Source organism: Rutidosis leptorrhynchoides, chromosome 2 (assembly GCF_046630445.1).
Source record: "Rutidosis leptorrhynchoides isolate AG116_Rl617_1_P2 chromosome 2, CSIRO_AGI_Rlap_v1, whole genome shotgun sequence".
In the NCBI taxonomy this organism is placed as follows: Eukaryota; Viridiplantae; Streptophyta; class Magnoliopsida; order Asterales; family Asteraceae; genus Rutidosis; species Rutidosis leptorrhynchoides.
The window spans coordinates 691,785,076-691,801,531 of NC_092334.1; the positions used below are offsets into that span (position 1 = coordinate 691,785,076).

Here is a 16,456-nt window from a genome sequence, read left to right on the forward strand (position 1 = left end):
CCGACATGTTCACAAAGGCTTTAGCAAGTGAGAAGCTCAAGGTATGTTGCTCGATCGCCGGGATGGCGAACTCTTCCACATAATTGGAAAGGGGGAGATTTGTTGGGTTTATTATTTTGTTTCCATTTATGTGAAAGTAATGGCCCAAGCCCAACAAAAATAGGCCCAAAATGCTTGTTGACTTGGTCAAGCATTCTAGGCATTTTGAACTCCAAGTGCAGATCCATTTTTCATTAAGAGAGAGATCAGAGAGTTTTAAGAAAAAGGAGAAAACCCCAATTTCCGTTTTTTAGCTACAGCAGTCCATAAAAGAGACGATCCCCAGAGATCCGACCGTTGAATCTTCTTTATTTTTGGGCTGTGTCTTCCTGACATCAGTGCCAACATTTTCAACCGTTGAATTCGTCTAAAGAGGTCTGTAGCTCGTGATTTTGCTGCTGGAACAGAGAGCAGATTATTGGGTGATGAAATTCTTCTTTTGTCTTTAATTGTTTCATATACTTGTTGATTATTGTTGTTCAAGAGTATGATGATGTTGTATGCCTCTAGTTGATCTAGAGAAGGATTATTGTATTGCTCTCTTTGTTGATGATAGTGGAATTTAAGTGGCTTACGAGTCTCGTGGTTTTTACTCTCGATTTTGAGGGGTTTTCCACGTAAAAAGTCTCGTGTTTTAGTGTGTGCTTGATTATTGTTTAGCTACTGATTTGGAACAGATTTGGGGACTGATTTGGGTTGGTTTTGATATAGCTTGTTTGTTAGTGTCCTCACGGGTTCATACAGGTCAAGAAATGCTTGTCAAACGGGTTTGTTTCCGCTTTGTAGATTGCCCGTTGTGATTATTTTCCCTTCACAAAATACCTTTGGCCTTGTTCATTGCAAATACTTTCCACTCTATTCTTACTTTTCCTAGCCTTGAGAATACCATGAAAGTACTTAGAGTTTTTATCCCCATCTTCAAGCCATTTGAGCCTAACTTTCTGCTTAAGAATATTCAATTCATCTTTTGAAGCCTCTTTATAAGCATTTAAAACTTTAACAGCTTCAACCTTTCTAGCTCTATCAATAGGATGTGCATCAACCTCAACTTGGCACAATTTAAGCTTACCTTTGAGTTCTTTAACTTTAGTAAAGATGTTACCATGTTGCCAATTCAGCCTGTTTAGGTCCTTTTTTAAAGCTTTAAGTTTTTTCACAACCCTAAACATAGGAACACCATGAACAACTTTTGCCCAGCCACACTCAACCACAGCTAAAAACTCTGGTTTATCAGCAGTATAATTCATGAATCTAAAAGATTTTGGTTTGTGAATAATCCCATCTGGTATCACTAATAGAGCTGGACTATGGTCAGAAACCAAATAAGGCTGGAAAATAGCATGAGCAGTGTTGAAAGAACTAATGAAATCATCATTGACCAAAATTCTATCTAACTTCTTCAATGTGTCACAATTAGGATTAAGAAGAGATTTGGTCCAAGTAAAGTGAAAACCTGAGCTGCATAAATCTTCCACCTCAATTTGATTGATACAATTTTGAAAATCAATCATATCTTCAGTCATAAATGAACCTCCTGCACAATGCTCATCAAGCTTCAAGGTGACATTAAAATCCCCCATGATAACCCAAGGATGGTTTTTAGTGATATGATTGTGCCCATTAAGATCAGCCCATAAACTCCTCCTTTCCAAACCATTATTACTAGCATAGACAAAACTACAGAAGAATTTGGTTTTGTCCTGCACAGTTTCCACTAAACATAGTGTAACTTGTTTATTCATGTGAAGAACCATAACTTTAACTTTATTCTTATCACAGCCAATAACCATTCTACAACTATTTGAACTGTACTGAACATTTGAGACCCACTCCCAGTTATTGAACATATAATTACCAACGTTATTCACTGTTTTAGTTTTCAAATGAGTCTCTAAAACAGCACAAATGCATAACTTTTCATCATTAATTAAATTCTTAACCTCATTCTGCTTATCCACATTATTAGCCCCCCTAATATTCCAAGCTGCTACTTTGAGCTCTAACATAGCAACTTGTTTAGGAAAAGGAAGATATCAATGAAGAATTGAAGGGTCACCACCCTTCAACTCATTCCTAATTAATGCGGGAAATTCATCCTCAACATCAACTATATCCTCATCATCTGAAATTATGCCTTTACCATTGATTAACTTTTCCCATTGAATTGGAAAATATTTGACCATATCATAAGACCACATTTTGATTTCATCTTCAGTTGGTTGCTGTCTTTGTTTGATATAGCCATCAACAATCAATCTTTTACCAATCTCTGGAACATTCTCATCTTCAATCTCAGTTTCAGCTAAAACAGAAAACTTATTACCTTCTGTTCTATGACCTGTACTGCCATTCATGTCATTTTCATTAATTTTATTCTGGACTGCTTTAGGCCTATAAACCAAAGGAGCTTGTTTTTTCGGATGAACTTGATGTTTCTTATTATACCTAACTTCTTTGAAACCATCATCATCTTTAACAGCTTCAGCTTGTAATTCTGCCTCACTCAGTTTTTGGCCTTTTTTTACACTCACTATGACTATGTCCAAACACAGCACAATGTGCACATACACTAGGTTTCCAAGCATATTCCACTTTAAGTTGTTTGACTAATTTGACTTTTTGATTCTCATCATGATAATGGATATCCACAGTCTCCACACAACCCTTAGTAGCTTCCAGTTCAACCATTACTCTTGCAAAATTGGCTCTACCATTGCTTTTGTGACACATCTGAGCTGTTATAGTGTCCATCATTACTGGTTTGCCAATTCTACTTGCAATTTTACTTATTCCTTTTGAGCTCCAAGATTCCAAAGGTACATTTAAAAGTTTTACCCAAACAGGCACTTTAGATGGTTCAATTTTCTCAACAATCATCTCAGGGTTCCACTTACAGACCAAAAGTGGTTTACCACTAACCATCCATGGGCTACTTTCTACAACCTTATTCATCCCTTCCTCATTACTAAATTGGAACAAACACACTTGATTATTATCCATATGGATATCTTTTAACCCAAATTTGCCCCACATTCTTCTTAAGTTGTACTGCAAAACTCTAAAAGGCATAGAACATCCAATCAAATAACTGTTAAAACAATAATTTGATAATCTAATCTTGTATTGAATACTAATTTGTTTGATATAATTGAATTTGTTACTCTAAAATTTGGTTTCTAATACATTTGATATGTTTCCTATTTATAAACAAAAAACTAACGGCTAGTTGGTCCTAAAGAGCCGTTGGGAGTTATAGCCGTTGATGGCTTTTATTTATTTTATTTTCTAACACTCCCCCTCAAGTTGAATAGTGGGATTCCCGATATTCAACTTGACTAAGACTTCACTGAAAATTCTTCCGTTGACCGCCTTTGTGAGTATATCTGCTAATTGGTCTTCAGATCTAACAAATGGGAGAGAGATAATTTCGGCTTCGAGTTTTTCCTTTATGAAGTGTCTGTCGATTTCAACATGTTTTGTCCGATCAAGTTGAACTGGGTTTTCTGAAATAGCAATTGCTGCTTCATTGTCGCAAAAAATCTGACTAGTGTCTTCTGGTGGGAATCCGATCTCCGTTAGTAGCTTTCGTATCCATAACGCTTCTTGTACTCCTCGTGCTATTCCTTTGAATTCAGCTTCAGCACTTGAAAGAGCTACAACCTTTTGTTTTTTTACTTTTCCATGTAACCAAGTTCCCGCCAACCGAGTAAAAATACCCTGATGTGGATTTTCTGTCTCCTTTTTCACCTCCCCAGCTTGCATCTGTATATATCTGAGTTTTGAGGTGTCCGTTGTTTTTGAATACAACTCCATGTCCAGCTGTTCTTTTGAGGTATCTGATGATTCTCCACATAGCTTCCATGTGATGTACTTGAGAATGATGCATAAACTGGGTGACGACCCCTACTGCATATGCTATATCTGGACGAGTATGAGCAAGGTAGATGAGCTTTCCAACGATCCTTTGGTATTGTTCTTTATTTGCAAGTTCAGCTCCTTCTTCGATAAACAACTTCTGGTTTGGAATTGCAGGGGTCTCAGCTGGTTTGCAGTCGATCATCCCTATTTCAGCAAGTAGATCAAGAACATATTTGTTTTGACATATAAAAATTCCTTGTTGAGATCTAAGAACTTCGATTCCCAAAAAATATTTTAACATTCCAAGATCTTTCATTTCAAATTCATTTGATAAATTTGCTTTTAAGTTGAAAAATTCATCTCTGTCATTTCCTGTAATTATCATATCATCTACATAGATAATTAAGCAAGTAATTAGTTGATTTCTTTGTTTGAAAAATAGTGTGTGATCTGAGTTACTTTGTTTATAACCATATTTTTTCATTGCTAAGGTAAATTTCCCAAACCAAGCCCGAGGGGATTGTTTTAGCCCATATAAAGATTTTTTAAGGCGACAAACTTCCCTATTTTTGAAGTTTTTCGAGAATCCTGGTGGAGCTTGCATATAAACCTCTTCCTTGAGTTCGCCATGTAGAAAAGCATTTTTCACATCAAATTGGTGAAGGGGCCACCCTTTATTTGCAGCAACAGAGAAGAGGACTCTAATGGTGTCAATTTTAGCCACCGGTGAGAAAGTCTCGGAATAGTCTATTCCGTAGGTCTGAGTATATCCCTTGGCAACAAGCCGGGCTTTATATCTTTCAATTGTGCCATCTGGTTTGTATTTTATTGTAAACACCCAGCGACATCCAACTGGTTTCTTTTCTCGGGGAATAATACATTTTTCCCATGTATCATTCGTAATCAAAACTTCCATTTCAACTTTTATCGTCTTTCTCCAATTTTGTGACTTTAAGGCTTGTTCGACAGACGTTGGTATTTCTTCTGAGTATAGTGCGGAATTGAATTTCTTTGCTCCTTCTGATAAATTTTCTTTGGCAACATTCGCCATCGGATATCTTGATCTGAGAGCTTCTTTTTCGGGATCATATTGTTTTGGTGGAACTCCTCTGTTGGCTCTTGGTGGCAAGACGTATCCTTCAGTTGAAATATTTTGACTTTCTTGAGTTTGACTTGAATTTTGATTTTTTTGTTGAGTTGATTCCTGACTTGAACTTTGACGTTCGTCCGATGTACCTTGTTGAGTTGTTTCCTGACTTGAATTTTGTGTTTCAACTGGAAGATCTTGGTGAGTTGATTCGTGACTTGAACTTTGTGGTTCGTTAGGAAGATCTTGGTGAGTTGATTCGTGACTTGAACTTTATGGTTCGTCAGGAATTTGTTGCGTTGATTCAGTTTGACTTGAACATTCTGGTTCGTCTTGTGCTAGATTTTCTTGATCTTCTTCGATTACTGTACCTTGTGATGTTTTTGTACTGTGATTCACTTCTTCTGATGAGGGAATCCTTTCCAACCAACTCACAATGTCATTAGTTTCAATCTCCCCCTCACTTGTGTGTTGGGGGTTATAAAAATATTCGGTTTCGACAAAGTCACAGTTCATTATAGTAAAAACATGACGCCTTTTGGGACTATAACACCGATACCCTTTTTGGTTTATTCCATAGCCAACCATGACACATTTTTCCGCACATGGATCAAGTTTGGTACGCTCGTGTTTAGGAATATGGACAAAGACGGAGCACCCAAATATTCGAGGTTCAATGCTAAATGAAGTCGGGAGGGTATGGAATTGGGAAAGAGTATCTTTAGGAGTTTTTGTGCCCAAAATTTTAGTGGGTAAACGGTTGATAAGATAGGTAGCGGAAGCAAAAGCTTCGGGCCAAAAACTCTTCGGAGCCTTGGATTCAATTAATAAAGCTCTTGTCATTTCTAAGAGTAGTCGATTTTTTCGTTCGGCTACTCCGTTTTGTTCGGGAGTATGAGCACAAGATGTTTGGTGAATAATCCCTTTATCTTCACAAAATTGTTTCATTGGAGTATTGACAAACTCACCCCCATTATCGGATCTTAAAATTTGTATATTTTTGTTAAATTGAGTTTGTACCATTGTATAAAAGTGAGAAAATTTTTCAAACACTTCCGATTTGTAAGTTAAAAAATAAATCCAGGTCATGCGTGAATGGTCATCAATAAATAAGACAAAGTACCGAAAATTTCTGCCCCCAACAACCGGTGCAGGACCCCACACATCAGAATGAATTAAAGCAAAAGGTACTTCTTTTCTAGTATTACTAGGTTTAAACGTACTTCGGTGGCTTTTAGCCAAAATACAAGTTTCACAATTTAACTTTACATTAGACGGAAAAAGACTAGGAAATAAAGCGTGTAAATATCCGGCTGATGGGTGACCCAACCTCCTATGCCATAACCAAGCTTCCCTCGTAGGTGTTCCGTGAGCAAGCATCACGGTACCTTGTTGGGTTACTTCATCCACATAGTACAACCCACCCCGTTCGGTACCACGCCCAATAATTACCCCAGTCCTAATGTCTTGAAGGATACAGAATGTGGGGTGTAATAGAACAGAACAATTTAGTTCTTTTGTAACGTGGCTAATGGATAATAGTTTATGAGACAGGGCCGGGATATATAAACAATTAGATAATTTCAACGTCGGAGTAATTTCAATTCTCCCACCCCCTTTTACTTGTACAATCCCTCCATTGGCAGTTTGAATTTTATTTACTCGAGGTTTTGTTTCAGAACAAAAATCAGATTTTTCAAAAGACATGGTGTGAGTAGCACCACAGTCAAAAATCCATTCATCACTTTTTATGTTATTTGTGACAACATTAACTTTTGCACAATAACTTTTACTTTGTAAAGGCTTTATTTCACCAGGGAACGTACAGTACGCGGATTTGATTATACTTGAGCCACTACCATTTTTAAAAGAGTTATTTTTAATTGTACTATTTCTTTTATTTGTTTTAAAAACATGATCAGACACTTTTTCATTATAAAAAGATTTATTATTTTCAAAATCATTTTTTGATTTCTTATTCATTAAAAAACCGTATGATGACTTTCCATTTCTTAAAAGGTCATTTGACCATTCCATTACCTCTTGGTTACTTAAAAGGTTTTTTAAAAAATCTTTTTCTTGACCAAAGTCTTTTGCTTTACAGCTCATACCACCCACACCAGTATTCCCAACATTTTCTATATCATCACTCATCCTCATCACTTTATTATTATCGACCATTTGCAAAGATCCAGAAATAGGGTTTAAATTCCCCTTTTCTTCAGGACAATTGAAGCGATTATGGTTAACCAATGTTGCTTCATCATCAATCGATTTAAAGTTTTGATTTATAGCTCTACCCGATTCATAGCAATTATATGAAACCTTAGGGTTTGAGGCCTTTTTCCTTACTATTTTGGCCGGATTATACGAATTGAGTATAATACCAGGGTCGAAATTTGGGCTTGAGGATTTTTTCCTCACTAATTTGATTGGTTTATGCGAATTAAAAAGTAGAGAGTTTTTATTAGGGTTTGAGGTTTTTAATCTCAGCCCTGTACCTCTTGTTGATGTCTGAGTTGCAAAAGTATGACTTTTTGTTTGATTACGGAAGTGCCGTTGCTGGTTACCTCACTCTTAGCTCCGGCCGCCGTTACGATTCCCGTCGTTGCCGCCATCTCCGCCGTATTCAACCTTTCACCTTTTTGGTAGGCTTTGAATTTATCGGTTTTGATGGTGACCGGTAATGAATGGCATAGAACATTCAGGTAAGTGTTTTTGATGACTCTTAACTGCTCAGATTTCATATTCTGACTAATTGAGCTACCGTCAAAATTAGACATGGCAGCTTGATTTTCCTGGTAAATGATTGAAGCAAAAAACGGTTGTATTGATCCCTCGATCTACACCGTTAGCTCTGATACCATGTTAAAACAATAATTTGATAATCTAATCTTGTATTGAATACTAATTTGTTTGATATAATTGAATTTGTTACTCTAAAAATTGGTTTCTAATACATTTGATATGTTTCCTATTTATAAACAAAAAACTAACGGCTAGTTGGTCCTAAAGAGCCGTTGGGAGTTATAGCCGTTGATGGCTTTTATTTATTTTATTTTCTAACAATAACCACATGCAGTAGTATTCCATTTAGCACTACCTTCATTCACAAACTCCTCATCAAAAATCACAAACTCATTTCCATCCTTATCAACAACAGGAGGCATATATTCCAGCATTTTGTCTAAACTATCCTTATTTGAATTGACAACATTTGCATATGTAAATTTAATACCAGATGAAGCAACAGGAGATTCCTCATTCATAGAAGGACTACTTACAGGTGCAAGAATGTGGATCTAGATGGTAAAAGTCACTGTTCGATTGAAGGAAATTTGAATCTGAATAAGGAGAATCCATTGGTGTCTTTTATGTTCTTCAGTTGCGTTGGAATTTTGTGGAAGCATTCAACCTGCTGATTATTCAATTGATTACTTCAAGATTTTGGTTTGCAAGCTGGATTATGATATGAAGAATGTTCACTGGAAGATTTTGGTTTCGATTTAGTCTGTATTATGTAGTTTAAAAGTAGTTGAATTATAAAAGTATGACAATGAATAATGTAGACTTGAAGGATGTTTATTAATAGCTCCACTTTTATTTTTCAATTTTGTTTGATAAAAAGTATACCTCTACTCATCAAAAAGTAATAGGTCTATTGGAGCTTAGCATAACTTCGTGGCAGTATAAGGTTTTTGACGATTCCAACTGTCAAAAAGTATAATGTTTTTGACGCTTTTAGACGTCTGAAAAGTGAAGTGTTTTTCACGCTTTTAGCAGCCAAACAATGGAGAACTCCTTAACGCTTTTAGGAGTTAAAAATAAGAGGAGTTTTTAACAGTATTAAGCGTCAAGGTTCACTAAAATTTTCTGATGCCGGATATTTCGACGGTAGATGAAAGCGTCAAATATTACAATTCTATGCCGTTTTAAACGTTAAGGATGTATTAAAAAAGCGTTAAAAATCAACAATTTGTTGTAGTGGTATTTTTACCCGTACGTTTCATTTTGTCATACGAACTGAATATGGACTATGCTATAATTTTTACTTCGTACATTAATCTTGTGTTATACATTAATAGAGATAAGTGGGACCACTACATAGAGTTACACTAGTGCAAAGACCCGTGAAATCACGGAATTTTTAAGAATTTTTTTTTTAATGATACGTTATATAATCAACGTGCAGAAGTTATATGAGATAGAAAACAACAATGTTTAACCAAATTGTTGAAAGAACGACAATTCAAAAAAGAAATCCAAAAGCATAATCTTTAAATTACAAAAAACATGAACAAACGAAATGAAAAGCATGTTAAACAAATAACACAATATTTAAAACCAAAACCTATCAAATATGTAAAAGATTTATTTGTAAATAATAGTTAGATTCAATTATCAACTTAAATAGCTTGAATTCAATACTAATTGTTACATATTTGTAGCATCTCCTTGTAAATTTAATCATAGACTTTAAAATATTTCTCACCAATAATATAGGTGAACAGATTTCGTACCTCATGATTGCATTTCATCGAACACCTTTCATACATTTTCATAATAAGTAATTACATTCTTTTATGGCACCTGCTTTGATTAGATACAAAAGAATATGAGATTTGATGTTAGAAAAATACATGTAACATGAAATGTCCCGTTCTTATTGATTAAAAACGTTCCATATTAATTGATTTCGTTGCGAGGTTTTGACCTCTGTATGAGACGTTTTTCAAAGACTGCATTCATTTTAAAACAAACCATAACCTTTATTTCATCAATAAAGGTTTAAAAAGCTTTACGTAGATTATCAAATAATGATAATCTAAAATATCCTGTTTACACACGACCATTACATAATGGTTTACAATACAAATATGTTACAACAAAATAAGTTTCTTGAATGCAGTTTTTACACAATATCATACAAGCATGGACTCCAAATCTCGTCCTTATTTAAGTATGCGACAGCGGAAGCACTTAATAATCACCTGAGAATAAACATGCTTAAAACGTCAACAAAAATGTTGGTGAGTTATAGGTTTAACCTATATATATCAAATCATAATAATAGATCACAAGATTTCATATTTCAATACACATCCCATACATAGAGATAAAAATCATTCATATGGTGAACACCTGGTAACCGACATTAACAAGATGCATATATAAGAATATCCCCATCATTCCAGGACACCCTTCGGATATGATATAAATTTCGAAGTACTAAAGCATCCGGTACTTTGGATGGGGTTTGTTAGGCCCAATAGATCTATCTTTAGGATTCGCGTCAATTAGGGTCTCTGTTCCCTAATTCTTAGATTACCAGACTTAATAAAAAGGGGCATATTCGATTTCGATAATTCAACCATAGAATGTAGTTTCACGTACTTGTGTCTATTTTGTAAATCATTTATAAAACCTGCATGTATTCTCATCCCAAAAATATTAGATTTTAAAAGTGAGACTATAACTCACTTTCACAGATTTTTACTTCGTCGGAAAGTAAGACTTGACCACTGGTTGATTCACGAACCTATAACAATATATACATATATATCAAAGTATGTTCAAAATATATTTACAACACTTTTAATATATTTTGATGTTTTAAGTTTATTAAGTCAGCTGTCCTCGTTAGTAACCTACAACTAGTTGTCCACAGTTAGATGTACAGAAATAAATCGATAAATATTATCTTGAATCAATCCACGACCCAGTGTATACGTATCTCAGTATTGATCACAACTCAAACTATATATATTTTTGAATCAACCTCAACCCTGTATAGCTAACTCCAACATTCACATATAGAGTGTCTATGGTTGTTCCGAAATATATATAGATGTGTCGACATGATAGGCCGAAACATTGTATACGTGTCTATGGTATCTCAAGATTACATAATATACAATACAAGTTGATTAAGTTATGATTGGAATAGATTTGTTACCAATTTTCACGTAGCTAAAATGAGAAAAATTATCCAATCTTGTTTTACCCATAACTTCTTCATTTTAAATCCGTTTTGAGTGAATCAAATTGCTATGGTTTCATATTGAACTCTATTTTATGAATCTAAACAGAAAAAGTATAGGTTTATAGTCAGAAAAATAAGTTACAAGTCGTTTTTGTAAAGGTAGTCATTTCAGTCGAAAGAACAACGTCTAGATGACCATTTTAGAAAACATACTTCCACTTTGAGTTTAACCATAATTTTTGGATATAGTTTCATGTTCATAATAAAAATCATTTTCTCAGAATAACAACTTTTAAGTCAAAGTTTATCATAGTTTTTAATTAACTAACCCAAAACAGCCCGCGGTGTTACTACGACGGCGTAAATCCGGTTTTACGGTGTTTTTCGTGTTTCCAGGTTTAAAATCATTAAGTTAGCATATCATATAGATATAGAACATGTGTTTAGTTGATTTTAAAAGTCAAGTTAGAAGGATTAACTTTTGTTTGCGAACAAGTTTAGAATTAACTAAACTATGTTCTAGTGATTACAAGTTTAAACCTTCGAATAAGATAGCTTTATATGTATGAATTGAATGATGTTATGAACATCATTACTACCTTAAGTTCCTTGGATAAACCTACTGGAAAAGAGAAAAATGGATCTAGCTTCAACGGATCCTTGGATGGCTCGAAGTTCTTGAAGCAGAATCATGACACGAAAACAAGTTCAAGTAAGATCATCACTTGAAATAAGATTGTTATAGTTATAGAAATTGAACCAAAGTTTGAATATGATTATTACCTTGTATTAGAATGATAACCTACTGTAAGAAACAAAGATTTCTTGAGGTTGGATGATCACCTTACAAGATTGGAAGTGAGCTAGCAAACTTGAAAGTATTCTTGATTTTATGTAACTAGAACTTGTAGAATTTATGAAGAACACTTAGAACTTGAAGATAGAACTTGAGAGAGATCAATTAGATGAAGAAAATTGAAGAATGAAAGTGTTTATAGGTGTTTTTGGTCGTTGGTGTATGGATTAGATATAAAGGATATGTAATTTTGTTTTCATGTAAATAAGTCATGAATGATTACTCATATTTTTGTAATTTTATGTGATATTTCATGCTAGTTTCCAAATGATGGTTCCCACATGTGTTAGGTGACTCACATGGGCTGCTAAGAGCTGATCATTAGAGTGTATATACCAATAGTGTAGAAACCCGAACTAATCCTCCTGGACGTAGTCTTCAACAGTTGGTCCCATTGCGATGATCGACTCCAAATAATAACTTTAACATGAGCAAATGCACAGCGGAAGACTTAATTCGTACCTGAGAATAACATGCTTTAAAATGTCAACATAAAGTTGGTGAGATATATAGGTTTGATGCTAGCAGCGTTATAACTATGGACCACAAGATTTCATGTTTATACATAATACACTCCTCGTGTATGAAAAGTCGTTGAGCACTTAGTAACCATACTTAACATTTAAATCACAGCAGCATATTCTTAAATAAACCCTACACCGTACCAAGTGTAGTAACGAAACGAAGCACTGTACAACCGTTTAAAACTGGTCGTCCAGCCCGGTTGGGGTTGTCAGGCCCGATAGATCTATCAACAGGATTCGCGTTTACGCTCCTCACGTAAATATTAGCTACCAAGTATAAAGAAATATGCCATGGTACAACTCAACGTAGATTTTATTTTGATCACTTGTGTCCATAACGTAAATCATTTATAAAAACAGCGCATGTATTCTCAGCCCAAAAATATTTAGAGTTTAAAAGGGACTATATACTCACCATACTGTATTTTGTAGTAAAAATACATATGACACCATTAATTGATTATAAGGTTGGCCTCGGAATCACGAACCTATATCAGTTATATAAATTAAGTATGTAATATTCACACAAAATTTATTTATTAATATTAATATACTTATTATCTTGATAATTTATATGTTATTTTTATCTTAAAATAGTAAGCTAAATATACTTATGTTATAGGTAATAATTATATTTTTATATAATTATCTTTTGTTTGTTAAAATAAAATTTTTTATAATATTGATAATATAACAATGGTAATAATGATAGTAATAATAAAATAATGATAATAATAATAATAATAATTTTTGATAAATGTGATAATAATAATTTTATTAATATAAAATAATAATAATGACAATTCTAATGATAATTATTACCAATAATCATAATAATAACAATTTTATAAAATGAACACTTTTAAGATAATGATATTAATTTTCATAATAAATAATAATAATAACAATAATAATAAAGCTACCTTTAATGAATTTCAGTCTAAAAAGAAACTGCCACTCCAGGGACTCGAACCCGCGACCTCCAGCTTACTAGTAAACACCCTTAGCCATTCTACTAATTATGTTTATCTGATTTAATTCGCTATCCAGGCTAATTAACCCGTTTTAAGGAGTCCAAAAGTTAACTAAATCCTCGGCCCACTAACCAATTTGATACGGCCCAGCTATTTATCTTATATCAACGGTTCAGCAAAACAATTTACAGCCTAAATAAATCTATCTGACCCGCCAACAAGGTTTGTACCAGCCGAAGATGCAGAAAGGGGATTGAACGAAGGGTTTTGTGGGGTTCGGTTCTTTTGGAAAGGAAGAATAGAAAAATCATAGTGGGGTTATAAGTGTCGGGTTAGTGGATGGGACCGGAAGTTTTATCTCCCACTTGCTGTATTCGGTACCCATCTTTAATTAAATATCAACACGTAATCACCATCTGTTGATAAAAGCAGATCGAGTGGTACAGCAATTCACCTAGTTCTTTAACTTATTTAGCAAGTGTGCCCCATCCACCAACATATGTTATCCTATATCTTAATATATATATATGATGTGGTTCGGTATTATCAGAGTTTATAAGGAGTATTAAAAGGTAATCGTTAAACAATTTTTTTTTTTCATAACAAAAGTTGCAGCAGCAGGAATTAAAAATAATAGCATACATGGCTTTTTATGGTGGTAGTCATGGTATTCGAATTGAACGAAAAAGAGCAGTTGTGGTGGTAGATTGAAATTAATAGGCTCACGGCTAGTGATGGAAGGTTGTTAGGGTGGTGGCGGTTGCTCATGATGGAGGAAGGGTGGCCATGGAAGATCGATGGTTGTGTCGGAGATGTGGGTTTGTTTGTGTCACGATGGTACTAACAGGAGTTAGAAAACAGTGATCGAAATAAATGCAACAGCATGGATGGCTCGAGACGGGTTTCTAAAGGTGGTAATGGTTTTCTTGTAGGGTTCCGATGATTTGAGCTGGGAGTCGTTTTAATAATCGTGGTGGTGGTGCATGGTTGTTTCATGGTCTCGGGTGTGATGAAGTCAAACAGGAACAACTAGCAATGCTAGGGTGTTTGGTTTCTCATGGTGCTACCGGTGTTAAGGTGGAGGTAGGGTGGCGTGTTGGTGGTGATCGATGAAGATAAAGAAAATGTAGGGTTGTTTGAATGTGTTTACATCTCAGTGAAATTCCTTGTTTTATAGCAATTTGGAGATCGACAATAGGATTCCTTCATACACAAAATAAATAAATAAAAAAACTGGTGATCACGACATATAACAGCGAACGATTGTTTTTATCTAATAATTTAGAAGATCCAAACAAAATAGATACTGTATTTGATCGAGTTGCAAATCTGAAATTGATTCTAAAATAAATACGTGTTTATATATATATATTTATATATGTATTTGAATAATTACATACAGTATTAGATGTGTGTACAGGTATATTGTATTTGGTATGTATATATTTATATATATCTGATGAAGGTCCGTATTTCAAAATTATTTGTATTAATGATAATTTTAATTCTAATATTGAATTTCTAAATAATAATAATAACAATATTAATAATGATAATTAATATCATTAATTAATAATTAAATAATTTAATAATAATAATTTGATATTAATGTTTTACTAATAATAATAATAAAAGTAATGGTAATAATAATATTATCAATGATACAAGTATTAAAATAAAATAATGATAATAATATTTAACCTAGCAATTATAATTTCAATTTGTAATCACATATAATATATATATTACATATTTAATACTTTGTTATCGTTATCAATTAATAAGTATATATCGTATATACACTTAAATGTTCGTGAATCGTCAGACATGGTCAAAGGGTAACTGATTATCCGAAAATAGATTTCAAACTTTCTAGACTCAACATTAAAGATTTTGCTTATCGTGTCGGAAACATATAAAGATTAAGGTTTAAATTTGGTCGGAAATTTCCGGGTCGTTACAGTACCCACCCGTTAAAGAAATTTCGTCCCCAAAATTTGTTAGAGGTCATCATGGATAACAATAAGAATGTTTTCATGACAAATATGAGGTGATAATGGAGTTTTATCATCACTGGGTAATGTAGATAAAACGATTCGATCATATGAAGCGCACAAGTGAAGCTATCACCAAAATAGTGAAATGAGTAATTATGAAATCATTTTAACCGATGACGTGGTTATGATTGATTTCCGAATTTTAAGGAATTTAAGAAAAATTTTACATAATAAGATTTGGTTCTTCGGCGATCAGGATTTTCTTTGATTTAATATGGCAGTCTGTTTTGATTTCTCTGTCGGATATTTTACTATAAATCTACCCCTTCGTTTTCTTATTTTCCACAACTCACATCTTCTACTCTTTCTCCTTAATTTCTATTTTAAGACATTTGTCAATATACTCCATCCCATTCTGATTCTTGATATACTCTTAATTTTTACATCTATCATTCTTCTCTTTCATCTACCACCGGAAGAATCTATTTACTTCTACTATACCCTTGGGTTTATAGTGTTTCTAGTTCTCCCATATCTTTATATTGCCATATGCATCGATATACACGGTTTGTAGTTTTGGGGTTATTATCGGGCTTTATATTCTTCATTATTATTATTTTTTTTAAAGCTTCATGCTTCCGTTTTCTCTTACCGACTTCGAGTCAAGCGAGTAATGGTCCAAAATTCGTAGATATGAAATTTGGAATTAACCTAGCTAATGCTCTAAGAAAGAAATGGTAATAGCACGATTTTGATTTGTCAAATTGCCAGATTATCCTGGAAAAGACCGAATCATCAAGAAATATTTTCTTGATATTTTTAGAAATTAAATAGAATGTAAGAGTCGTGTAACATGGCATATGATGATGGTACTATGAATCATCACATTCCACTAGAAACTCAACATGACTTACTGTAATATAATGACGTTGATCAAGTGTCATTATATTATACTAATTCATGCATCAGTTCCCAACACTACTTCAAAACATTCATATTTTAAACTCGAAGGTTTCAGAATTTAGAAACTAACACAGTTTCTCTTATGTTGTAATGCGGATATTACGGAGAGATAAATGATCTCAGATAAGAATAGTTGTGAAAATATCTTCAGAAATATTGAGGATATTTACAATGA

General features: G+C 33.7%; 1 protein-coding gene across 1 annotated transcript; it reads right to left on the bottom strand.

Moving 5' to 3' along the window:
• Positions 1–839: 839 nt before the first annotated feature.
• LOC139890368 (uncharacterized) lies at positions 840–2,045 on the bottom strand. The gene has a single exon (XM_071873256.1). The coding sequence runs from the start codon at positions 2,043–2,045 to the stop codon at positions 840–842; it is 1,206 nt and encodes a 401-aa protein (XP_071729357.1).
• Between the last annotated feature and the right edge of the window lie 14,411 nt (positions 2,046–16,456).

What these genes read in the sequence shown, in the direction of transcription:
- LOC139890368 (XM_071873256.1), bottom strand. Translation starts at nt 2,045, where the DNA reads ATGTTAGAGCTCAAAGTAGCAGCTTGGAATATTAGGGGGGCTAATAAT.